General features: G+C 39.0%; 1 protein-coding gene across 2 annotated transcripts in view; it reads right to left on the bottom strand.

Annotated features, from left to right (window-relative positions):
* Window positions 1-26943, bottom strand: part of ipo11 (importin 11) — a 245195-nt gene that overhangs the window by 154589 nt on the left and 63663 nt on the right. For both annotated transcript variants that reach the window (XM_061928189.1, XM_061928188.1), the window contains 3 exons: window positions 22285-22375; window positions 17868-17915; window positions 13710-13815 (listed from right to left, as the gene is read on the bottom strand). In XM_061928189.1, the coding sequence (XP_061784173.1) occupies window positions 13710-13815; window positions 17868-17915; window positions 22285-22375 (245 nt within the window). The remainder of the gene's footprint in view (window positions 1-13709; window positions 13816-17867; window positions 17916-22284; window positions 22376-26943) is intronic.

The raw sequence follows: 26943 nt of genomic DNA on the forward strand, positions 1-26943 counted from the left end.
AATAGAGTTGAATCCTTATCTTTTCACAAACAAAAGATAGAATTCAACCAATGGGTCAAGCAAGAATAGAAGAGCATCTAATTACCGCAGGGTTTAGAGCCAACCCAAGGGCCAAGTATTGCAAGACACTACATTTCAATTTTTCCCGGGTTCTATTGTGGCGGAGGCATATGGTGTGTTTTCCGTTATGAGCAAGCAGGTACAGCTGTGCCAGAGAAAAATGGCTTTGGGAATAGTCCCACTAGCGCAACAATTAATCAGGTTGCAAACAACAGCTCAGCTTGAACATAGTTAAGTATCCAGTAAGCGATATCACAGGCAAACGAAAGATAATTATTCATGGTATAATTCAAAGGACTCTAACTGCAGTATAGAAAGTAATGTTGATCAATGTTTAAAAGTGAACGCAGGCCAAGAATTGAGCACATCTAATAAAAATCTGAATACTACATTCTGCACAGCACTTAATTGACAGGTCAGAACTGCTGAGTTTTGAGGGCAAACGATGGACTAATTTAGCACTCCATTCAAACTTTGAAATTAAAGGCCTACTGAAATGCGATTTTCTTATTTAAACGGGAATAGCAGGTCCATTGTATATGTCATACTTGATCATTTCGCGATATTGCCACATTTTTGCTGAAAGGATTTAGTAGAGAACATTGACGATAAAGTTCGCAACTTTTGGTCACTGATAAAAAAGCCTTGCCTGTACCGGAAGTAGCAGACGATATGCGCGTGACGTCACAGGTTGTGGAGCTCCTCACATCTGCACATTGTTTACATTCATGGCCACCAGCAGCGAGAGCGATTCGGACCGAGAAAGCGACGATTTTCCCATTAATTTGAGCGAGGATGAAAGATTTGTGGATGAGGAAAGTGAGAGTGAAGGACTAGAAGGCAGTGGGAGCAATTCAGATAGGGAAGATGCTGTGAGAGGCGGGTGGGACCTATTCAGCTGGGAATGACTAAAACAGTAAATAAACACAAGACATATATATACTCTATTAGCCACAACACAACCAGGCTTATATTTAATATGCCACAAATTAATCCCGCATAACAAACACCTCCCCCCTCCCGTCCATATAACCGGCCAATTCGACTCAAACACCTGCACAACACACTCAATCCCACAGCCCAAAGTACCGTTCACCTCCCCAAAGTTCATACAGCACATATATTTCCCCAAAGTCCCCAAAGTTACGTACGTGACATGCACATAGCGGCACGCACGTACGGGCAAGCGATCAAATGTTTGGAAGCCGCAGCTGCATGCGTACTCACGGTACCGCGTCTGCGCATCCAACTCAAAGTCCTCCTGGTAAGAGTCTCTGTTGTCCCAGTTCTCCACAGGCCAATGGTAAAGCTTGACTGTCATCTTCCGGGAATGTAAACAATGAAACACCGGCTGTGCTTGTGTTGCTGTAGTCGGCCGCACTACACCGCTTCCCCCCTACAGCTTTCTTCTTTGCTGTCTCCATTGTTCATTGAACAAATTGCAAAAGATTCACCAACACAGATGTCCAGAATACGGTGGAATTTTGCGATGAAAACAGACGACTTAATAGCTGGCCACCATGCTGTCCCAAAATGTCCTCCACAATCCGTGAGGTGACGCACTGACGTCATCATACCGAGACGTTTTCAGCAGGATATTTCACGCGAAATTTAAAATTGCACTTCAGTAAGCTAACCCGGCTGTATTGGCATGTGTTGCAATGTTAAGATTTCATCATTGATGTATAAACTATCAGACTGCGTGATCGGTAGTAGTGGGTTTCAGTAGGCCTTTAACCTACCTAAAGTAGCTTGCTACATTTTTTCACAACAGCCTGTAATTGTTTGTTTTCTTTTTTTTTATTCGTTCCTTACTCAACATTTTGAGAGCTGCCTGACCTAAATTCACCGAACACCTGACCCTGATGCAACTAGTATCTCTCGGAAAATCTTAGAACAACTCTGCTGTTCTCGTTGTTGGTTAATATTTGACACACGCCCATGTTGTTAATAAATTAATCATGCCATGTCTTAAACAGTGGAAAAACGTAAGAAAATGTAAGAAAAAAAAAAGTAATGTTGGGGTGTTTTTATCAATTTATTTGAAGAAACCATTACCTTACAATTGTCCATTAACAAGTAAAAGGTCAAGGGAGGTCACGGCATGTTCTTGCAGTCGATGCTGGTCAACTTTTTAGGGCAATACAGAAAATGACAAGGGCGGTTGTGGCACTTGCCATGGTTGCCGTGGTTAAATTCAAACCCTACTACTCACTGCAAACTTCATAAGAAACAACACACATAATCAAACCTTACTTAATGTACAATGTCTGTTGCCACTGGAATGTCGACTGCTAGGATGTAAATATATACCTGTTTAGATGAAGAATGACTCATGATTAGGGATGTCCGATAATGGCTTTTTGCGGATATCCGATATTGTCCAACTCTTTAATTACCGATACCGATATCAACCGATACCGATATCAACCGATATATGCAGTCGTGGAATTAACACGTTATTATGCCTAATTTGGACAACCAGGTATGGTGAAGATAAGGTAACATTTTCTTGAATAAAAAAAAAAGTAAAACAATATAAAAACAGTTGCATAGAAACTAGTAATTAATGAAAATTAGTAAAATTAACTGTTAAAGGTTAGTACTATTAGTGGACCAGCAACACGCACAATCATGTGTGCTTGCAGACTGTATTGATATATATTGATATATAATAATAATAATAATAATAACTGGGATTTATATAGCGCTTTTCTAAGTACCCAAAGTCGCTTTACATGTAGAACCCATCGTTCATTCACACCTGGTGGTGGTAAGCTACTTTCATAGCCACAGCTGCCCTGGGGTAGACTGACGGAAGCGTGGCTGCAATTTGCGCCAACGGCCCCTCCGACCACCACCTATCATTCATCATTCAATTCACCGGTGTGAGTGGCACCGGGGGCAAAGGGTGAAGTGTCCCGCCCAAGGACACAACGGCAGCGATTTTTGGATGGTTAGAGGCGGGGAGCGAACCTGCAACCCTCAGGTTTCTGGCACGGTTGCTCTACCCACTACGCCATGCCACCCATAATGTAGGAACCAGAATATTAATAACAGAAAGAAACAACCCTTTTGTATGATTGAGTGTGAATGAGTGTAAATGGGGAAGGAAGGTTTTTTGGGTTGGTGCACTAATTGTAAGTGTATCTTGTGTTTTTTATGTTGATTTCATTAAAAAAAATAAAAAAAATAATTAAATAAAAATAAACGATACCGATAATTAAAAAAAACGATACCGATAATTTCCGATATTACATTTTAACGCATTTATCTGAAGGCCGATATTATCGGACATCTCTACTCATGATCCTTTAATTTCTCGCCATTCACAGGTCTAAATTGGATGCCAAAGTTGACCAACTTGTGGGATTAAGTTTTCATTCTTCGACTATCAAGGTGAGAGGCATTATTTATGATCTTGAATACATTTTTCACAAGGTCCAACGCGGGAAAGCAGCTCACTAGCCCATGACGTCAATATAGCAGCAACACGTTTATCTTTCTGTGACAATAAGCCGCTAAAAATAGTTTGTCTGCGTTAGCGCTTATAACAACAATATCAATAATACTCAATTAAAATGCAGGTCACGAAATGTAAATGGACTATTGTTGGCGCTTTTTGGATGGTTATTTGAATCTTGTTTTTAATATTTTTGAGAAGCACTTTGGAAACATTTGTGTTGTTTAAATGTACTATATAAATAAAGTGGATTGGATTGGATTATTTAGAGCGCTTTATGAGCGAAATAGAAGACCTCTCGTTACGTCCATTATAAGCAGACTTTTATTTAATTTATTTAAGAGTTAGAATGCTTTTTTTTTTTTTTTTAAAAGGGAGCGACAGAGAAAGAGAGAGACAGAGAAGTCTTCAACACAAACTAAAAAGGTCAAGCCACAAAAGGCAAAGCAAAAATGTCAGTGTTTCACAGCATCGTATGAATGCAGGCTGAGTCCAACAATGGAGAAGATAGCCAACCTCTTCACCCCACTGTCTGCAGGACATAAAAGCTCTTGTCGGGTAATCCGTGACAATAACATGTATGTAGGGTAACTAGGACACTGATGACTGTGGTCAAATATTAGCCATACTATAGCTGGGTGATTCGTCGGAAAAATAATCGAAACCGACATGGAGAGCTTTTAACGGACAAAAAACTGCTGTGTCGCTATTTAGTTTTTTGTACCCCTAGTATTTCTCGTTATACTAATACAGCATTACACTACCAGTTATGTAATTACGCGACAGGCAGTGAGGTGTCACAAAGCGTGAAAGTCTGGAGAAAATCAGAAAAAAAAGTAATCGCATGACACTCAGTATGTGTCCATGCACTAAATTAATCCGACTTCTCAAATAGTTTGGCTCTAAATAAGCCTCCTACAGCCCATGGAAACACGTTATATCTGATCGTGTTCGGTTTTTGAAAAGTTGGACTAACACACCTGGATTATGCAATTGAAAACCAAATTTTTCGAGAGGGAATGTTCGGCAGGAGAGGACCCTTAGTATTGCGCATGAGCCAGTCTCAAGACGCGGGAAACCACCCGGAAGCAGATACTATTCAATAAAAACGTAGCAAAAATTATAATGAAGAGAATACTGTTTATTTACTTCACAAATTAAGAGAATAAAACATTTTGAAGTGCATCGATGGTTGAAAAAAACGCAGATTTTTTAAGAAGGTAGCTAAGGAAATGTAGAATGCCGGACTCCCGAACGAAATACGAATGAGATTAAATAGAATGAAGCAGGTATATTAGAGAGTAATAGAGCATACACAAAACTCTTCACGCTGCATCTGTGCAAGCCAACTGATTCACTTTCCGCCCAACTGGTAAAATAATCCATAACAATAGCAATCTTCCAAAGGATATCAGTCGGGGCACGAACAGTCTTTTCCTTCGGATTCAAAACTCCTTCCATCAATCCACAGAACCTTTTGGATGAACTTTGAGACATTCAAACGTTTTGTTTCCATGATTTACATACGAAAATTCCTTCAAAAAACTGTTCCGCCGGTCTTTCATTACATCTGACCTGCATCCGCCCCGATACATAGTGGCGTCATGTTCGTAGCGCAATCCAAGATCATTTATTGATGCTGTCTGCTGTTTAACATCAAAATAGCAAATATAGACGTAATATTTATAATCTGTGCAAATATTATAGTGGACATCACAACAGAGCTAGGCTGTTAACGTGTTAGAAGGCACAGTTGCCTAGTGTGACATCATACGGGAAAATAAATACATTAACCGCGCTAAAAGGAAATAAGCGCTCCCCAGTGTACGAAAGGCACACTGCGTATGACCAATAGTCGAATTAGAGAAAGTGCATGGACACTTGGACTTCACGCGTAAGTGTGAAAATACAAAAAAACAAACTATTTGAGAAATCAGACTAATTTAGTGCATGGAAACATAAAGACTGTCTCATCCAGCCCACTGTTACAGAGGAAAACTCAAACACAGAGTCAACAGTACAATGTGAGCAGCTCGTACCCAAAAAGTCAGTTATGAGGGCACACTTTTGTTAAACAAGGATGACAACAAAAAGTAGAGAAGCAGTTGAGAGTCATATAATCACAGATATTCCACAGTCGAGGTCGAAGTAATTGTGATTTTGATTTTCACCCTCATGCCCCAGCCGTAAATCATACATTTCTTTGTGACAGGCAAGATGGATTGAAGACCAGGACAAGGGCGCCACAACTTTGACCGTCTTGTCAATGTAGACAGTCCAAATGCCATGCTGAGCACCTGGACACTCAAAAGTGCATTTGGCCACAATATTGTAAGACTGCTGGTCCAAGTGGACATCTGCTAGGGACACGATAGCCTCCAGGTTCCACAAGACCCACAGCAGATGTTACTAGAGTTATTGACTATAGCCTCAAAAGTTTTATGGGCAATGTATAATGTTGGGTCATTAGCGTTGTAAGCTGCACTACCATTTATGTTTAACTGATCACTTGTTTGAATGTACTTCTGACCTTCCCTCGTATTTTTGTAATGAGTTTAAAGATAATCCCAAGGGGTGATTTTTTAATTTTTTATGTGCTCTTTGAACTCTGCAGAATTGAAAAAAAATAGCTGTGAATGTGTGTTTTGCATAAAAGAAGATGAATTAGGTAAAATTAAAAATAAATTTTAAAAACGAGTCTAATTTGCCAAAAACAGTTTTGATTGAAGCTTATAGAGGGACAGTCCAATTGTTTTTCAGGAGTTTTAAGTCTTTAGAAACAAATTATTATTGTTAAACTTTATTTTTTTATTGCTAGAGTTCAGTATAGAGAACAAATAGGAATGTGTTCAATGCAGTGACGGTTTTGGACGTGTTTAGCAGTGGCTCCACGGGAATGTGGTCGAGGAGTTTCCGTGTTTCAGTGATCCCGAGAGCTATGCTGGCGGTAGCTTTGGCTCCTGTTAGGGTTACCCAAGACAAACAGGTCAAAGGTGAGAGTCCAGACAAAGAGTGATCCACTGGCCCTCGAGGTTGGGGTTTGGGCACTGCGCTAACAACCTTGTCCTGTGAAAAGCAATATCTTAAAGAAGCAACAACAAATATAACCAAAACTTTCTGGCGTGATGGGCCTCCAAAGTTATCAGTAGATGCATCTACAAATGGCAGTGGTGAAAGCAGGAAGGAGAGCATCTACAAATGGTAGTGGCGAAAGCGGGAAGGAGAGCATCTACAAATAGCAGTGGTGAAAGCGGGAAGGAAGCCACGAGCAAAAAATCGGAAGTCCTAAATACCAAACGTAAAACTAATATTGTGTTTTGGAATGTTAGGACAATGTATGAAACTGGGCAGCTAGCACAAGTTACATCAACAATGAGGCATTATTAGATTGATATCCTTGGAATAAGCAAATGTAGATGGACACGATTCAGAAAGATCATTACCAACACTGGAGAAAATGTAGTGTACTCCAGGAGAGATGACAACCTACACTATGAGGGAGTTGCAATCACACTGAGGGAAGGAGTTTAAAAAAGCTTAAAGAATGGAAACCTATTAACAGCAGACTGATCAAAATTAGGCTGAAAGGAAAACAAACACCACAGTTCTCCAATGTTATGATCCATCAAATGACAGTGATGATCTCAATAAAGATGACTTCTATGATCAGGTACAAGGTGAACTAAGTGGCGTTCCAGGAAATGCCAAAATTGTAATGGGAGACTTGAATTCAAAAATAGGAAATGACAACACAAACAGAGAGAGAGTGTGATGGGAAAACATGGCTGTGGAACCACGAATGGTACTAGTGAAAGGTTGAATGATCTTTGAATTGCCAATAATTTGGTCATTGGACGGACACTCTGCCTACATAAAAGCATCCATAAACTAACTTGGATTTCAGTGAATGACAGCGACAAAAACAAGATTGACCACAACATGATAAACGGTACCAGGAGACGGACAAACCTTGACGTCAAAGTGATGCCAGCAGCAACCACTATCTAGTCATAGTGTCAATTAGGGTGAAGCTAAGGAAAGCAGGCATCAAGAAAATAGGAAGGAGACCATTTGATGTGGCAAAACTGAAAGACCCCAATGTTATACATTTGTTTGTGCTGCAGCTGAAGAACATGTTTAAAGCCTTAGCAGATCTTGATGAATCTCAAGAAATCAATGATATGTGGGACAGAACCAAGACCACATTCATTCAGACTAGTGAAGCCTGCCTGGGTTACAAAGTAAATGAAAAGAAGGAACGGATATCAGCAGACACATGGGACACCATCAAGAAGTGAAAAAAGATAAAGAAACTTGTAATTAACTCAAGGTCTGAAAGGTTAAAATAGAATTACAACTACCAGTACCAAGAAGTGAACAAGTCAGTAAAGAAAAAGGAAAGAACACAAAAAAGGAAATACCTTAATGGTCTCGCAGCACAAGCAGAAGACACAGTAAAGAAAGAAGAACAAGGGAAAGTGTACAAGCTCACCAAAATAATTAGTGGGAAGTATAGAGGAACAACAGATGCACCAATCCTTACAAACATGGACAGATTTCTTACAACAGATACAGAAAGAGATGCTCACAGGGCAGAGAATTTCAGCGAAGTCCTGAATAGACCAACACCTCTAACAGAGGCAGTAATTTAAGAAGCACATATGGATCTCGACATAAGCATTGACCCTCTATCAAAAGATAAAATAATTTCTACAATTAAGTCTTTAAGAAAAGGCAAATCTCCTGGACAGGATAAGGTTAATGCAGAACTGTTTAAAAGTAAATCCAGAGGCTGCTGCTGAATTTGTTGTACCACTTTTTAAAGCAGTGTGGGAGAAAAAGCAAATTCCAGATGACTGGTCTGAGAGGATCATTGTCAAAATCCCCAAAAACGGAAACTTCTGAAATTGTAGTAACTGCCGTGGAATCACTCTGCTCTTGATTCCAAGAAAGATATATTCGAAGACCATTGTTCAGCATCTGACAGACGCAGTAGACCAACAGCTCAGAGAGAAACAAGCAGGGTTTCGCACAAGATGCAAACCTCTGTGAATTTAACAAAATATAGTGACTGAACAAATTAGCATTCTTGCCAGCACTTTTTTTCTCATCCATATGCCAAACCATATTCTATATTCTCTTAACTAATGTATACCACTGGAAAACATGCATGCCAAGTGGTGCATTTACAAAGCGTACTCACAGCTATGCACGCAAAAGAGAACAAAAACACAAACCACGATTTTCTACACAGAGGGAAAATGACTATACTCTGGTGAAGTAAATAAGAAAATTCCCCTGCTTTAATATTTATGAAGAATCTACATATGCATGGGGGACAAAAGTATCTTCAAAATACTCAGGAAGCTTGTACAATATGTCAAAACATGCCTTGATTCAGCACACAAACAGAAAAAACAGCAGAAGTCACATATAAGACTAGATCTTGGTTTGACAAAAACCAAGTTGTGGCAAGGTTTCATAGACGTAGGTTTTTTAATATAACTTCAATGAATATAAGGACTATATTTTTTGATACAAAGAGGTGGAAACTGCTGATCAAGTACGTTTCTAAAACCTATGCTCTCAAAAGACAAAAGTAGATCATATTTCTCCAGTACTGGCTTCCCTACAAAGGCTCCCTGTAGAAATTGGTCTGGCAGACCTATTAAAATACATTGACTAACAATTAAATTAAAGATGCTTCATGGTCACGGATGACCACAATATACCCAACAGTAGGGATGGGTATGTGAACCAACACGGTTCCAATTCCTGGTACCTGGGAATAGGTAGATACCGGTACTTAATAGTACTGATTTTCAGTACTTTAATGTTAATGTGGTAATAAAAGTTAATAGTTTAATAATAAAATAAAATTGCATTCAATATTGAGCTGATAATGTTAACTGTGCTGTTCAGTTGGTATATTTTGTTTTCTTGCACCTTCTGAGTCTCACGATAGCTGCACAAATAATTAATTTTATATCAAAAACCGATTTAATGACGATATTAATAAAAATAGTTAAATCGATGTTCCAACTCTATCCTGTTATTCGCCTCCAAGCTAGGCTCCCTTCCTCCAGTTAGAGCGCTCCAGTCTGCTCAGATATATGGCGCTCCTCACACACATCAGTGCTTCCTATTTATAAATGTATTTGTGGCCAGAAATAAACTCACAAATACAGATTTGGCTCTTCTGGGTTCATCAATGTTCATTAACAAATTAGCATGGAAGTGTGGCGGTTGTATTGCGAATCCACTTCATAACACAACTGCTTTGCCAGAGAAGAAGACGCAGCAGAAGGGTTCCGTGGTGCCAATTTTTCAACTTTGACACTGTATTCAGTGAGTAATGAGTATGCATTAAAAGTGAAAGAGAGGAGTGTGTTTTTGCGCTATGCATTTATTTGGAAATCAAATACAAAAGGGTGACAAAATTCAAAGTATTCAATGATCTTCCTTCACAGCAATATATATATATATATATATATATATATATATATATATGCAGAATAATTTATTGTTGCTTGTTTCAATAACGTAGGAACAGCAACACAGAAACATATTTATAACTCTGCCGAGAACTACAAAAGTACCATAGATTATGACAGATTCTACCATATTACAGGAAAGTAATACAGTCTTGCATTCATTGACTATCACCATTAAATTACTTTTAATATTTTTTCCTCGACACCTTCTTATCTTTCACACAGAAAGTGAACTTGATGTAAACATGAAAAAGTTATGTTTTGTATGAACTCTCAGAAAAAGATATGGATAAGGAGTAGGATTAGATATATGCTTTGCTTCTTCATACTCATGTTCAGATACTGCATGTTGAAATGTGCAAATAATCAGATGAGGTTCCTTAATGTAACTTATTAATAAACATGTCAAAAAACGAATAATTCATAACCATAATCAAATCGTAACAAGAGAGCGTTTAGAGACTTTAACACAAACACAGTATGTGTCTAGTTTTAAAATGTGTATCGTTTCTTTAGCCTTTTTATTAGCCTATTTCATTAGAAATACCATGATGACATCAGCAACCCTCACCCCTTTGTTGTCTTGTGTAGTTTTAACCAAAAAATAAAAACATTTTCATAAAGTCAGTTTTCAGAGAAAAAAATTGGGATTTTATTTTTGGACAAAAGTGTATTTTATATATATATATATATATATATATATATATATATGTCTTAATAAGGTTATCCAAAAAATAGTGCTCGATACCGTAGTAGAGCGCAATATATGTATGTGTGGGAAAAAAATCACAAGACTATTTCATCTCTACAGGCCTGTTTCATGAGGGGGGGTACCCTCAATCATCAGGAGATTTCTCCTGATGATTGAGGGTAACCCCCCCTCATGAAACAGGCCTGTAGAGATGAAATAGTCTTGTGATTTTTTTCCCACACATATATATATATATACATATATATATATATATATATATATATATATATATATGATTACGGTTTGATTTTACGTCTTACTGCCGAAATGCGGTCAATACCTAAATAAGTACCACATTCAGTACCCATCCCTAGCCACCAGAAATGCTTCGATGCTTATCTTAAACAAACAAAATAACCCTGTTTTATTTTATCTTATTCACATGACGGCATGTCATTTCTGTCTCTACATGGTCACACGTTTTATACTTCTTCTCTACTCATCCAATTACGTGCGGTGGGAGGAGCAACCGCATTAACTATATGACGTACTGTATATAGTTGGTTTATTCGACTTTCTGGATTATTTTGGAGTTTTTATTTATAAAATGTGACTGTTATCATATATAACTCAAGAGATATTCTATGAATGAATATTTTCTAATAACATTGACTAATTTGTAAAGTAAATATGAACCAAGGCACAGGAAAAGTCCTCATCCATAACAATTGTATTTTTGCATGCTCAAATAAAAATAAAAATAAAGGGCACCTGAACTGCAGTGTCACTGTGACATCAGGAGGCCAGGTCCTTGACACGCGCGCCCTGCTGCCAGCGCGGCTGATCTTTTGAAATGCTGTCTGCTTCGTGTTTTGATTGCACTGGCATCTGTTTTTGCAGAGCACTTCTTTGTTCTTCATATCACTCATTCCAGCCACTCACTCTCCATTTTTCTCTCTCTCGTGCACTTTTTTATTACTTTTTAAATGTGCTCATCTCCCAGCTCACTGTCTGAGTCTGCAGACGATATGATACCAGCGATGAAGCTGCTGCGCCAAGTTCTACTTCTGTGTCACTAGCGGCGGCGGGTGAGATATTGACTGAACGCTAATAAGGCGTTTTGGCAAATATGCAGTTCACTCACTATTTTAATCAATAGTGTGACAGAGGTCAATTGGAAATTAGCTTGTGTTATTATGACATGACTGTTAAATATGCAATGTCCTAAGCAATGCTGATGTTTGAAAATGAGCATATACAGGACTGTCTCAGAAAATTTGAATATTGTGATAAAGTTCTTTATTTTCTGTAATGCAATTAAAAAAACAAAAATATCATACATTCTGGATTCATTACACATCAACTGAAATATTTCAAGCCTTTTATTATTTTAATATTGCTGATTATGGCATACAACTTAAGAAAACTCAAAAATCGTATCTCAAAAAATTAGAATATTTCCTCAGACCAAGTAAAAAAAAAAAAAAGATTTATAACAGCAAAACAAAATCAAACATTTGAAAATGTCAATTAATGCACTCAGTACTTGGTTGGGAATCCTTTTGCACGGATTACTGCATCAATGCGGCGTGGCATGGAGGCAATCAGCCTGTGGCATTGCTGAGGTGTTCAGGATGCCCAGGATGCTTCAATAGCGGTCTTTAGCTCATTTGCATTATTGGGTCTGGTGTCTTTCGGATTCTTCTTCACAATACCCCACAAATTCTCTATGTGGTTCAGGTCAGGGGAGTTGGCAGGCCAATCGAGGACAGTAATGCCATGGTCAGTACACCAGTTACTGGTGGTTTTGGCACGGTGGGCATGTGCCAGATCATGCTGGAAAATGAAATCATCATATCCATAGAGCTTTTCAACAGATGGAAGCATGTGGTGCTCTAAAATCTCTTGGTACACAGCTGCATTGACTCTGGACTTGATGAAACACAGTGGACCAACACCAGCAGTTGACATGGCTCTCCAAACCATTGCTGACTGTGGGAACTTCACACTGGATTTCAAGCAACTTGGATTTTGCTCCTCTCCAGCCTTCCTCCAGACTCTAGCGCCTTGACTTCCAAATGAAACACGAAACTTGCTTTCGTCTAAAAACAGGACTCTGGACCACTCTGCAACTGTCCAGTGCTTCTTTTCCATAGCCCAAATCAGACGCTTCTAGAGATTTTAGAGCACTACATGCTTCCATCTGTTGAAAAGCTCTATGGAGATGATTTCATTTTCCAGCATGATCTGGCACCTGCCCACAGTGCCAAAACCACCAGTAACTGGTGTACTGACCATGGCATTACTGTCCTCGATTGGCCTGCCAACTCCCCTGACCTGAACCACATAGAGAATTTGTAGGGTATTGTGAAGAAAAAGCTGAAAGACACCAGACCCAATAATACCAATGAGCTAAAGGCCGTTATTGAAGCATTCTGGGCATCCATAACACCTCAGCAAAGCCACAGGCTGATTGCCTCCATGCCACGCCGCATTGATGCAGTAATCCATGCAAAAGGATTCCCAACCAAGTACTGAGTGCATTAATTAACATTTTCAAATGTTAGATTTTGTTTTGCTGTTATAAATTTTTTTTTTTTTACTTGGTCTGAGGTAATATTCTAATTTTTTGAGATACAATTTTTGAGTTTTCTTAAGCTGTATGCCATAATCAGCAATATTAAAATAATAAAAGGCTTGCAATATTTCAGTTGATGTGTAATGAATCCAGAATATGAATGACATTTTTATTTTTTTTTTTAAATTGCATTACAGAAAATGAACTTTATCACAATATTCTAATTTTCTGAGACAGTCCTGTATAATAAGTAAACAAACACCAATGTAAATTGAAGTGGAAACAAATCCCACCTTTGCTGTGCACACAGTAGAACTTAAAACATTTATCAAATGAGAACTTAATTTTTGGTTACCATCTCAGACGGAATGTAAATGCTGACATCATTCTTGAGGAAAAGCAAACAACCTTTTCGAACTTCACCTGTTATGGCTGATTTGCAACTCCCCCAGAAGCTGATTGTTGAACCACTGGTTAAAGTCCACATTGTCAAACAATTCGAAGGCAGCGAGTCCCACCGCGTTGTACACTGTGCACAAAAGGGAGAAAGTCATTAAAACTGAGTCACAAACTCATCACGCCACACAATGCATCATTTCAAAAGTCCTGACATTAAAACATTCTATGCAGATTTAATTTCTTAAAAATGAAACAGTGATGCAACCAAATAGTGCCTTGTATTCAGATTAGCTGCCCTTCAACTGCGGAAGGCAACCAAAGTCAACATGAAAAAAAGGCAATTTGGCTGTAGTACACTGCTGGCAAGGGCTTAAGAAGCATGGAACTAACAGAGAATTTGAAAAAGGGTAGAATAACACAGAAAGCTGCAGTAATAGACAAAGTGTAGAACCAGCTACAGAAAAAAACACCAATGGATAAACAGAACTATCATGCGAAGGCAAGATATGCTTACTGTCGTTACGTGACTGTCACTTTCTAAAACAGCGTTATTATTAGGGATGTATACCGAGTGCTGGTATTTTTTGGTACCTGTTCCTAATTGGGTCAGCCTAAGAGGACCATTAAAATTCTGGTACTTTTTTAAATCTAGCTGACCGTCACATTTGTCGCTGTCACAATCACTCAAGTGCCGCAGCAAAGCATGAAAAAAGACACAGCGGAACAGCCAATCAGTCTACCTTTTACCACCCCTCTTACGGTCAAAACATAGGCAGAAGTAAACCATTATAGATTTACATGTCATTGAAATCGCAGATGGAACTAACGTTCGCTAAAAACAGAATCTAAATGCGCAAAGTCACGGAAACTGCCGTAATGTGACTGAGATTCTGTCATTGAGAGAAAAAGGGGACATGATGTTTATGGGGACCGTGCACTTGACAAACACATCACCTTAAATTTGGCAAACTCTAATTTATTGGTACATTGTTATATTTGTATTTTCTTATTTAGTTTACTTTTTTATTTACTTAGAATGTTAAAAAATGTTGAAGTACTCCCTATGTTTCTTTCTTTCGTACAGATACTTTAAAACTGGCAGGTTAAAAAAGTAAGTAAAAATTATGATATTGAGATCAGATTTTTTTTTCTTCTTCTTTTGCTTTATTTTTTCGCCATATCGTCCGGCCCTAGGATCTGCTAACTTGGACTAATCACAAATAAAGAAACAAAAATAATAAAGATAATAAAAATGGTTAGAAAAAATGTATTTACACTAATTACATACAGTACCGATCAATATTTACACCGGTATCGATAAGGGATACCGATATCGGAATCGATTAATTCCTAACAATATACATCCCTAGCCATTATGGGATATTGTGTGTAGAATTTTGAGGACAAAAAATATTTTTTTTACATTTTGGAATAAGGCTGTAACATAACAAAATGTGGAAAAAGTGAAGCGCTGTAAATACTTTCTGGATGCACTGTATTTCAACTGCATTTGATTTGGCATGGCAAAATGTTGCGTTTAATGATGGAAACACTATGTTCCATAGAAAATACGGAAAACATAACAGAACATTTTACATTACGATACTCCCGTCTGCATCTTAGAGATATAATGTGCCTCCCATACAAAGAAAAATGCATTCTCTCATCAGTACACAGCGGGAATATTCTTATTGACTACTCAACAGCAGCAGGTGCATCTGGCCTTAGAGTGTCCTGTTCAAGGATACTTTGACACGTCCACCAGGATTGATGATTGCTGAACAGCCACTCCAGTGCTGTGAAGTACGAATATCTCGCTTGGAGAATACAAGGGCTTATTTCAAACCCAGGCAAAGGAAAGTTCAATGTAACCCAAGATCATCCATCCATCCATCCATTTCTGCTTATTCAAGGTCGGGTTGCGGGGGCAGCAGCTTAAGCAGAGAAGCCCAGACTTCACTCTCACCAGCCACTTCGTCCAGCTTCTCCCGGAAGATCCCGAGGCATGCAGGCCAGCTGAGAGATATAGTCCGCCCAACGTGTCCTGGGTCGTGCCAATGGCCTCCTACTGGTCTGACGTGCCCAAAACACCCCCTCAGGGAAGCGTCCGGGGGGCATCCTGACCAGGTTCCTCCCAAGATAATGTTTTTTTTGTTTGGACAAGAGACCGTTTGGCTGGCCTCAATATTTACTGGAGAAGTTTGCATGTAAGATGATAAGAATACGTACCAATTTTGACAAAGATCAGGTTGTGGTAAATTTCATGATCTAGGATCTAATATGTACAGGGATCCGGAAAGTATTCACAGCACTTCACTTTTTCCACATTTTATGTTACTGCCTTATTCCAGAATGCATTTTTGTCCTCAAAATTCTGCAGACAATACCCCATATTTTTTGATTGTAATGACAACGTGAAGTTTTTTTTTTCATTTTGCAAATGTATTAAAAAACAAAAAAGTAAAACAATCCCAATCTCTTCTCTTCTTGGTTGTCCATCGAATCCGATGATGACATCCACTTATGACTAACGATGGACTCTCTGTGACGCGCTGTGAATACTTTCCGGATGCACTGTATGTTTATGATGAATTAGTTAATATAGTAGGGATGTCTTTTAGTGTGATACCCATAACTACTTAGACACTAACTAGCTTATTTTACAAAGATATTTCATATTAAAACAATAACAGAAGAAATGGCAATAAACTACCTTTGCTGTTTACACAGAACCCAATTAATGTGGGATATGTTGTCTGTCTATCTGTGTTGGCCCTGCGATGAGGTGGCAACTCCCCCAGGGTGTACCCCGCTTTCCGCCCGATTGTAGCTGAGATAGGCTCTAGCACCCCCCGCGACCCCGAAAGGGATAAGCGGTAGGAAATGGATGGATGGATTGTCGCAACCGTGTGCACTTGCACACACCAAAGCGCCATGCCCAGATTTGGAAAATGGAGCACCATTCAGTGGCAATTTTCCTAAATATTCTAACACTGGCAATGTCACGTGCATCTGCAGAGCATGCTTCATGTTGAACTACAAAACACAGTAAAGATTAGGACCTCGTACCAAATTGGTGCAGATGCAGATTGAAGTGAGGAAGAGTTACTTCACAATGATGATTCTCAGAGAACTATCCAAACAGCTCTCAAAGATTCAAATTAACACCATTAAAATAACAGCCGCTGATACAACCATATGGCCGGTGACCTTATGGAAACGATGCAATCATGCAGTCAGTGAAGCATTTAGGATGCAGATTACTTTAGGGCTGCCGCTACTGTGGGAGCATGACTCCGAAATTATGTCCTACAAAGTGATGGCGGCAGGAATGTGGCATGCAGGCTTGTGCCTCTCACCCCCCACCCAAAAAAAGTGACCCTTAAGGGTCTTATGCAGATTGAGAACCTCAATGCCTCTCAGTCACATTTGCTCTTATTCATCCTGACTAACAGATGCCTGAGCACAAAGAGACAGACAAGACAGATGGGCTGAGGGTGCTGAAGCAGCAGCTTGGATTGTTATCACTGAACTGCCGCCAAAGGTGACGATTCATGAAAGGCAAATGGAACTGTCAAAAAAGTGGGAAACACTCTTAATGGCTCAAGGCATTTGGTTGAACAGACTTCTTCAAAAATAATTAAAAATATTACTGATGCAATATATTCATATTTAACAATTTTTTGGGACTATAATCCAGTGTTTATATGCTGACATGTATATTTTGAGTTATAAAAAGCTGTCTCTCAGGGTTCTAAGATATTGTATATTTACAGTAATATAAAATCCCTCAGTGAAAAGAGAACAGATGGTTGTGGTTTACTAGCACCCAACACTATCATGTATACATAACAAATCTTATACGATTCACAAGAGAGCGAGAGAGAGGTTATTACTGTGGGCCAGGATTAAAACGCAACTGGGTAATAAATGTCAGCTCTTATTAAGAGCGGTTAAAATTAAACGTTATTATTTACTTATGACATATTAAACAGCTTTGGTGTTCACCAGTGCAATTATCTGCTGCAGTGCCCACAGCACAGCTTCATTATCAATTATGTCCTCTTTTTATTAGGACTGTCATTATGTGACTGAGATCCTAGTATCCACTGAAGAGGCAACCGTGACCTTCCACACAAGTATAATCACTGTGAAAATGTAAAGAAAAGCGGTTCAGCTTACCTGCGTCCTTCATTAGCAGCTGAACAGGATCTGACACATTTGTTGGGCCTGCAACACAAACACATTAAGTCTTTCATTCCTGAAATAACTTTTTTCCTCATCGATGATCTGCGTTGAGATAATGCAAACATTATTATGCAAACGTATTATCCCCTTCGTTACAGTTCATTTGCTCAGGTGTAAACACAGTAATTGCACTCAGAAAGGCGTCTGGTTACAAATACACTCTGGAAAAGTTTGGGATATTTATGTAATGCAGTTCTGTTTTGACAGACTAGTTTGGGTTTTGGGTCTTTACTATTAATATGAGTAATAAGTAATACTATCAACATGGGACAGGACACATCATTTGCTTTATGCAAATGTTTGTTTATCCAACATTATGTTTTTATAAAACCCTCAACATAAAATGGACACAAAAACTCTTTGACAAACACACCACAGCCAGAGTGGTCCCCATTTTCAGCCCTGGAGTTTCCTAATTTAGTAAGATATAAAACGTCTGGTTTCTAACACTTTGTAATTCTGTGAATTGTTCTGAATTTTAATTTCTAATTGAGAGCAAATTGGGTTTCTTTATGTTGTAGATTTATGTGAAAATGAGTGGAAGTGCAACTATAATAGCTAATAGATAGGTTTCTCTACAATCAACTGCACCTCTATTATAAAAAAAAAAACATTATCTGTGAGTCCACTTTTATTGGAATTTCGCCTATCGTTCACAATCATTGTAAGAGACACGACGATGAATGTACTCTTTTTAATGCATTCTAAATATTAAATAAATGGAGCCTATAGGAGCCCTTTATTCTGCCTATAAAGCCCCCCCAAAAAACATCCAAACACCTCCATTAGGATTTGATATACATTATGTAACTATATATGCAATGTAGTAATGGGTACAATAATAATACAGTTTAATATTTAAGTATTTTGATCATTTTGATCATTAATTTAAAAAATGAATCACATTTATTTTTTTCTTTATCACTGATTATTACTCACTGCAGACTTTATGAGAGCCAACAAATATAAATTTACATCACTTACTGTATAAGGTCTGCTGTCAATAGGATGTCAACTGCAAGGATGTTCATAAATTCCCATTTAGAGGAAGAATAATCCTCGATAAAAATCAGGGTGGGGGGGTGAAGGGACAAAGTGTCTTTTTGTGTCGTTCTCGCCAGTTCCCACATATGAGGTCCCCTCCGAGGTTTCTCATTGTGCCCATTCGGTTGAGTTTTTTCTTGCCCTGATGTGGGATCTGAGCCGAGGATGTCGTCGTGGCTTTTGCAGCCCTTTAAGACATTTCTGATTAAGGGCTATATAAATAAACTTTGATTGATTGATTAATTGATATACATACATAATATGTATTTATTATACCTGTACATATACACATACATATATAATATATATGCAATGTGTTAATCACACATTATTACTCACTTGCAGCATTTAAATAATTTACAAAAGACTACAATATTTGGACACATGCAATTTTGTCAGAATTTCATCCAGAATTTTTTTTTTAAATTGTTTTACTTGTATGCACGTCATTTATTTGCTCAAAATTTAATAACAGTTTTATCTAAAGTCCAGTCCGAGTGTATTTTGAAATGAAATCTGCCAGGAATCACACTAGTCAGAGTCTCCATTGACCTGATCATTGACCGTATAACAACCCGAACCGCCTCTTGGGTAACCATCCGCGGTTATGGTAAAGGTGCTTTTACTGTCAAGATAAATTGTGATTAATCTGTTATTAATGTATTATTCTTTCATCACATGAATCAACTCAATATTTCTGGCAGCCATATAACCAACAAAAATTTAATTGGCATTGAAACGCAAAGGAAAAGTCGAATCCTGTAGTACAAACATTGAGCAAACGTTTCAACATTAGCTTATGACAAAATCACGATAAGACTATGGCCACGTTTCGCACAAGTTGTGTTTTTTCTAGGTTCCGTCACTTTTTTTTTACCGGTATGCTTTCTACCTCTATTAGTCCCCGTTGTACACTGAGCCCTCCAATCGATAGCTGACTCCCTTCAACAATTGAATTATCTAAGCTGCTGTCGCTCTTGCTTCGGTGGAATTCATTTCCACTCATGTCACTTGAAAGTGAAAGCAGCGTTGGGAAGCAAGGCCGGAAGCAAACCTTACCAAAACAAGTGCTTGTGCAATGACGATGTAAATTCAGGAACAAAACAGATAAACAACAGCAGCAACACAAGTGGGGGGTGGGGAGCAGAGGGTTCTAGGGGAGTCAGAGGCATTTGTGTATGTGTGAATGTTGCTGAACAGTGGAGAGGTTTTAATGCTACACTGTCACCGGGGAGTCGAGGGTGCTGACAAAGCTATAGATTTAATGTTACATATACCGTGACCGCTAAAGGCAGCATGAAAGAACCTACATGCCTTTCTTCTTTATGAAATATGTATAGGCTTACAGGAAGGCTATATCCCATGTATAACCCAGTTTTAATAGCAGGAAAACTGTGGCATACTGTGCATGTGCATCGATCAGGAGTAAGCGGGACATCTCTCTGATGCCAACTAAGAATGGGCAACAATTAGTTGATTAATTGAGGATTAATTTGCTTGTGGAATAATTTTGTTCAAATTGAAGCGTAAAGTAGTGTAGCACTTGGCTGCAATCAGCAGAGGTGCGGTTGTTCCAGTCTCAACTGGGAAATGCAGATGTCTGTTGTGGTAAAACTCCAAGCAGCAATTATCGGCTCAATGACAGTGATGTAGAAGCAGGAGGTCTAAACACTCGGAGAAAGAGACTCATGTCACTTCACTGCTGATGGACATTGAGTAAATTAAAATGAAGGCTAGTGAAGTTGGCATACAGTATAGTGAAGATAGCACACAAGTATTTCTGCATTACTTTAACTGTGTTTTCATTCGCGACGTTGACAGCAACCATGTTGACATGCTCATATTTCTCTGTACACACATTTCCCTCCATTTTATTTTGTGTGGCATGTGTGTTTATATTGAAATTTAAGATTAAGATTAGTTTATTTCAAAGGGGACAATGCAATTTCATAAATCACATGACTACACATGGTTAAAAAAGCCAGAATTATCCAGAGGGTTAGTTTTCATCTGTAGTCCCCTGGCCATTATGTAAAAAAGGCAGTAAAATTACAATTTTAAAAGAAAAAGAAAAGAAAGAGAGAGAAAAAGAAAAAAAGCACACAATACACATACGATATGATTAAAAAATAAAATACAACATCACAACATAACATTTATCATAGCATCAAAACAGGCTCATCTTTTAGTGCAGACAGCTGTAGGCGTTGATAAGCCACATTTTCAATTTTTTTGTGAAGGCCTTGTATGTTGTGACCAGTTTAACCTCCTCAGGTACTGAGTTCCACACATTTGCACTCCTTACTGACCAGGCCGACTTACTGAAAGTGCTCCTGCGCAGAGGAATATAACAGTCACCTCTGACAGAGCCTCGAGTGACACGCTCACGGCTGTTTTTCTTTGGCTGATGAACTCTGCCAGAGGATCTGGAGCCAATTTATGCAGTGCTTTATAGGTCACTTTTAAGTCTGCAAATGTGTGAAGGCTGTCCCAGTTTAAAATACTGTATTTTTTTAGAATGGCACAGTGATGATAGTGCCTAGGTTTTTTATCCATAACCTTAATTGCTTGTTTGTAAAAGATTTCCAATGGGTTTTTTTTTAACTCTGACCAGCCTGAGACCAGCTGGTAAGGCAATAGTTGAAGTGGCTGAAAATCATCGAATACAAATACAATTTTGCAGCTTCAGTTGACATTTCATTTCGAATTGCAAATATTTGCGAGATTAAACTTGATTATTTTACACAATTTGCCAATATGGGCTTTAAAGGAAAGCTCTGAATCTAGTATTAACCCAAGATATTTATTTTGGCTGACAATTTGTATTCTTTCTCCATTAATATGTATGTCGGGGTCAGATGACACTTTTTTTGTTTTAGTTACATACATGCCAACAGTTTTAGAAACTTGGCCACACGCTCGACTGTCACTCTGCCTGTTGTTGTTTTTGTCTTGTGTTAAAAGGCATATTTTGAACTAATTGAGTCTTGAAATAACGACATCTATGCGGAAAAAATATACTTAGAAAAAAAAGAGGACGTTATTTGACTGTCAAAATGCCCATCCCTAATTCAAACAACCCTCTTATTAGCGGATGTTAACAGTGAACAGAATGTACTACACATAAATAGTGCCACTTTAAATTTAACTATGAGACTGGACTTAGCCTTGGTTTTTCGTAAAAGGCATAAAAAAAACCAAGAGTTTCAGTAGAAAAAAAAAAGCTTACAAATATTGTATAGAGAAACATAGTAAGCATGCGAGTAGTTTTAAAAAGCAATTCGTCTTGAAGAGATTGTTAACTAACCTTTCAGATTCTGCACCATATCCAAAAGCACTGGTGTCAGCGTCTGGCTGTAGTTGTGGAAAATATCCAAGAATAATACTTCTGTACAGGGCTAAAGCAAAAACACACAGAAAGAGACAGGCGAATTACAAGAATATCACAGATTTTCCTCGTTTTTAAACTCATAAAGTCTTGTCTCCTGAGGTCTTGTGGGGCAGTAAGCAGTGAGGTACTGTAAATAAAATGTTTAAAAAAAGGAATACAGTAAAACAGCCTGTCTGTTTAACAAAAAGTAATAGGAATATTACAGGACTCCAGTAGTAGTAGTTCATTTGCTTTTAGTGCCTTGTCAGTAGACTGGTGCCTAAAGATTACAAAGTAGATGACTCCTCTAAAAAAGACAATTATTTAGACAGATGAAGATACTGGGTCATTTATAATCAAGAGCTGCAATTCATGACCACGGAAGAAATAGTCGGACAGTGACATGCTATCCATGAGGCATCCTGAGCGATTCCCTTCACCATAGCATGATTTGACAAAGGTTAATAAGGTAGGATGTGCACGACAGTGAAAATGTTTCAGTGCTGCCGATGAAAAATAAGAAGCAGAAGTATGTCTACTAACATGGACTTCAAGCATGTTTTGTAGGTATGTAGATTGGACATTTGTGTGAGCGAATATTAAGTGTGAGACATTCTGGTTACAGATAGAAAAGTGCTTTCTCGAGAAGTGGCTAAAAATAATGTGGAAGTAGGCATAAAATCACCTTTTGATTTTACTTACTTACCTCTAGCCCACTGTCGTCTATCTTTGCCCAATTACTTGGCTGTGGTTTAATATACAGTGTAAATAGCGTGTAATGTATCAGTTTCTTTGTAAATATGTACAGTATATATGTATGCACATTTATTTTTTGTAGTTTTAGTGGATGTTAATAAATGTATAGAAGTTGTGTTATTTGTTCTAATTGTAATAAAATATGCAACTTTAGTATTTTTACTTTCTCTTTGCAGTACATGGTTTGATGGCTGATAATTGTTTTTGAGTTTATGGTTTAAGTTTATTTCAAACATGCGTACAGTTACAAGATACATCACAATTTCCAGTTTCTCTTGCCGCAAAGCTCAGTCAATCTTACCCCTTTTCCGAATCTTAGCAATTACTAACACATTCAATGAACCTCCTTTTCTCCATTTGTAAACAATTTACTCCATAAATAATAAATAATGCTGTTCTCAAAAAAATAAGTTGAATAGGTTGTAATTCAAATAGTGAGATAAAGTAAGATTATTTAATTTTCAATAAAGTTCAAAATGTTTAACATATTTCTTCTTTGCATTTTGTAAACACTGAATTTGAACAGTTTCTTAAACTGGATCATATTAGTACTTTGTTTGACTTATTTGCTTAATCCATTTCATAATTTAATTCAACATACTAATATGCTAAATGTTTTAAGTGTTGTACATGCATACAAATGTTTTGAACTACATTTTTATGAGGTTATTTTTCTCCTCTCTTGTTGAGAAGAATTGTACATTTTTGGGTAGCAGGTTATTGTTTCCTTTGTGCATAATTTTTGCTGTTTGTGTATTCACTACATCGTTGAATATCAATATTTTTGATTCAACAAATAAAGGATGTTCTCGATATCCAACATGATGTATTATTCTGACTGACTTACTTTGTAACACGGTTAGTTGATAAAGCGTATGTTTATCGTTATTTCCCCACATTTCTATACAATAACTCACAGATGGTAACGCAAGCTAATTATTACCTTTTTATCACTTCCATCGAGTTGGGATTTCCATCTATTGTATCATTCAGGTCCTAAATTGACACGGTCTGGAATCCTTTCCTCCAGTTTAGGTCCAATATTTACGAATATTTATTTAAGCTTGCTTTCTTGTCCCAATGATCCTAGGAGCTTTGTTTTCCGAGGGTTTCCATGCCCCCTGGTAGGGTCTCCCGACACAAACAGGTCCTAGGTGAGGGATCAGACAAGGAGCAGCTCCAAGACCTTTATGAAAATGAAAAAACAAGGACTCAGATTTCCCTCGCCCGGACGCGGGTCACCTGGGCCCCCCTTTGGAGTCAGGCCCGGAGGTGGGGCACGATGGCAAACGCTTGGTGGCCAAGCCTGTCTCCGTAAAGCCCGGCCGAGCACAGCCCGAAGATGCAATGTGGGCTCACCAATCATAGGAGGGGCCATAGAGGTTGGGTGCCTTGTGAGTTGGGCGGCTGCCGAAGGCTGGGCACTTGGTGGTCCGATACTCGGCTACATAAGCTAGATCTTGGGACGTGGAACGTCACCTCGCTGGAGGGGAAGGAGCCTGAGCTGGTGCGCGAAGTGTAGAAGTTCTGGCTAGATATAGTCAGACTCACTTTGACGCACAGCAAGGGCTCTGGAACCAGTTCTCTCGAGAGGGGCTGGATTCTCTTCCACTCTGGTGTTGCACGCAGTGAGAGGCGACGGGCTGAGGTGGCAATTCTTGTTGCCCATGGGCTCAAAGCCTGCACGTTGGAGTTTAAATTAATAGACGAGAGAGTAGCTTCCCTCCACCTTCGGGACGGGTCCTGACTGTTGTTTGTGCTTTACGCACCAAACAGCAGCTCAGAGTACCCACCCTTTTTGGATTCCCTCGAGGGAGTACTAGGGACTGCTCCCTCAATTGATTCCCTTGTTCTGCTGGGTGACTTCAACGCTCATATTGGCAACGACAGTGAAACCTGGGAAGAATGGCCGCCCGGATCTGAACACAAGTGGTGTTTTGTTATTGGACTTTTGTGCTCATCACAGATTGTCCATAATGTTCAAACATAAGGGTGTCCATATGTGCATTTGGCACCAGGACACTGAGCCGCAGTTTTATGATAGACTTTGTAGTAGTGTCATCGATTTGCGGTCTCATGTTTTGGACACTCGGGTGAAGAGGGGCGTAGATTTCTACCAAATCACCACCTGGTGGTGAGTTGGCCCTGATGGTGGGGGTGGATGCCAGACAGACCTGGGAGACCCAAACACATTGTGAGGGTCTGCTGGGAACATCTAGCAGAGTCTCCTGTCAGAGAGAGTTTCAATTCCCATTTCCGTAAGAACTTTGAACATGTCACGAGGAAGGCGCTGATTAATAAGTGGACCATGTTCCCTACCTCTAATGTTGGAGCTGTGGCCGCAAGGTGGTTGGTGCCTGTCGTGGCAGTAATCGTCCACCAGCGGTGAGGGACGACGTCAAGCTGAAGAAAGAGACTTATCGGGTCCTTTTTGCTCCTGCGACTCCAGAGGCAGCAGACAGGTACCGACAGGCCAAGCGGTGTGCGGTTTCAGCCGTCACGGAGGCAAAAACTTGGACATGGGGGGAGTTCGAGGAAGCCATAGAAAACGACTTCCAGACGGCTTTGAAGCGATTCTGGACCACCATCTGCCGGGTCAGGAAGGGGAAGCAGTTCACGGTCAACACCGTGTATGGTGAGGATGGTGTGCTGACCTCGACTGCGGATGTTGTGGATCGGTGGAGGGAATACTTTGAAGACCTCCTCAATCCCACCAACACGTCTTCCTATGAAGAAGCAGTTCCTGGGGAATCTGTGGTGGGCTCTCCTATTTCTGGGGATGAGGTTGCCGAAGTAGTTAAAGAGCTCTTCAGTGGCAAGTTCCCGGGGGTGCATGAGATCTGCCCAGAGTTCCTTAAGGCTCTGGATGCTGTGGAGCTGTCCTTGTTGACAAGACTCTCCAACATTGCGTGGACATCGAGGGCGGTACCTTTGGATTGGCAGACCGGGGTGGTGGTTCCTCGCTTTAAGAAGGGGAACCGGAGGGTGAATTCCAACTATCGTGGGATCACATTCCTCAGCAATCTTTTGTGTTGTTTCAATCATTTTTAGGAATGTAGATGGATGTGCTCTTAAATCTAGGTTTTCTTGTTCAATGGTCCTTTAAAACAGAGTAGTGTTGATGTTGAATTTAGATGTTTTCGTCAGACTCCATTATCGTCGTGAAAACGCTGTCAACTTTAATATTTGTCCAGATCTTTGTGGCTTTGACAACAAATACTCTAGCTTCTGGACCTCCATTCAACTTGATGTAGATTTTACAATTGCCGCTCCAAGTTCAATGAATTGTCCGCTGCTTCCTCAAGTCACATGCTTTCTTGGCAATTCCAGCATTATGTTTGGTAAGGTGCTCATTCAAGTACACATTTTAACCTGCAGCTTTTTTCTTTGTTTTAGCACTGTGATTTTGGACATTTTGTTAGCAAGTTTTGCAAGGATGACTAGAGAGGTTTTGGTGCTTCTTCCATTCATTGACAGAATTACTGTCAACTTAATTTTCCTTTTAATGCAGAAAGTTGACCACTTGTGGCTCTGCTGAGGCAACATCCATTTCATCTTGTTCTCTGTTATCCACGGCTCTCGCGTAGGATCTTGGTTTAATTTGGTGCCCTGTTAGGATGATATCATTCATTTGTTTATGCTGATCCATTTAATCTATGATTATCTTCAGAATTATGTTCTCTTGTTGTAGAACTTTCATTTCCTAATGCACTGCAGTATTTTCCTCCCGGAGAATCTTCCATTCTTGTCTCATTGCAGTTTGTTACTTAAGGAGCTTCATCACATATTCTTTGAGCTCGGTTTGCTCTTTTAAGAGATTCTTCAAATTCGTCTTGATGT

Source organism: Nerophis lumbriciformis, linkage group LG33 (genome assembly GCF_033978685.3).
Source record: "Nerophis lumbriciformis linkage group LG33, RoL_Nlum_v2.1, whole genome shotgun sequence".
In the NCBI taxonomy this organism is placed as follows: Eukaryota; Metazoa; Chordata; class Actinopteri; order Syngnathiformes; family Syngnathidae; genus Nerophis; species Nerophis lumbriciformis.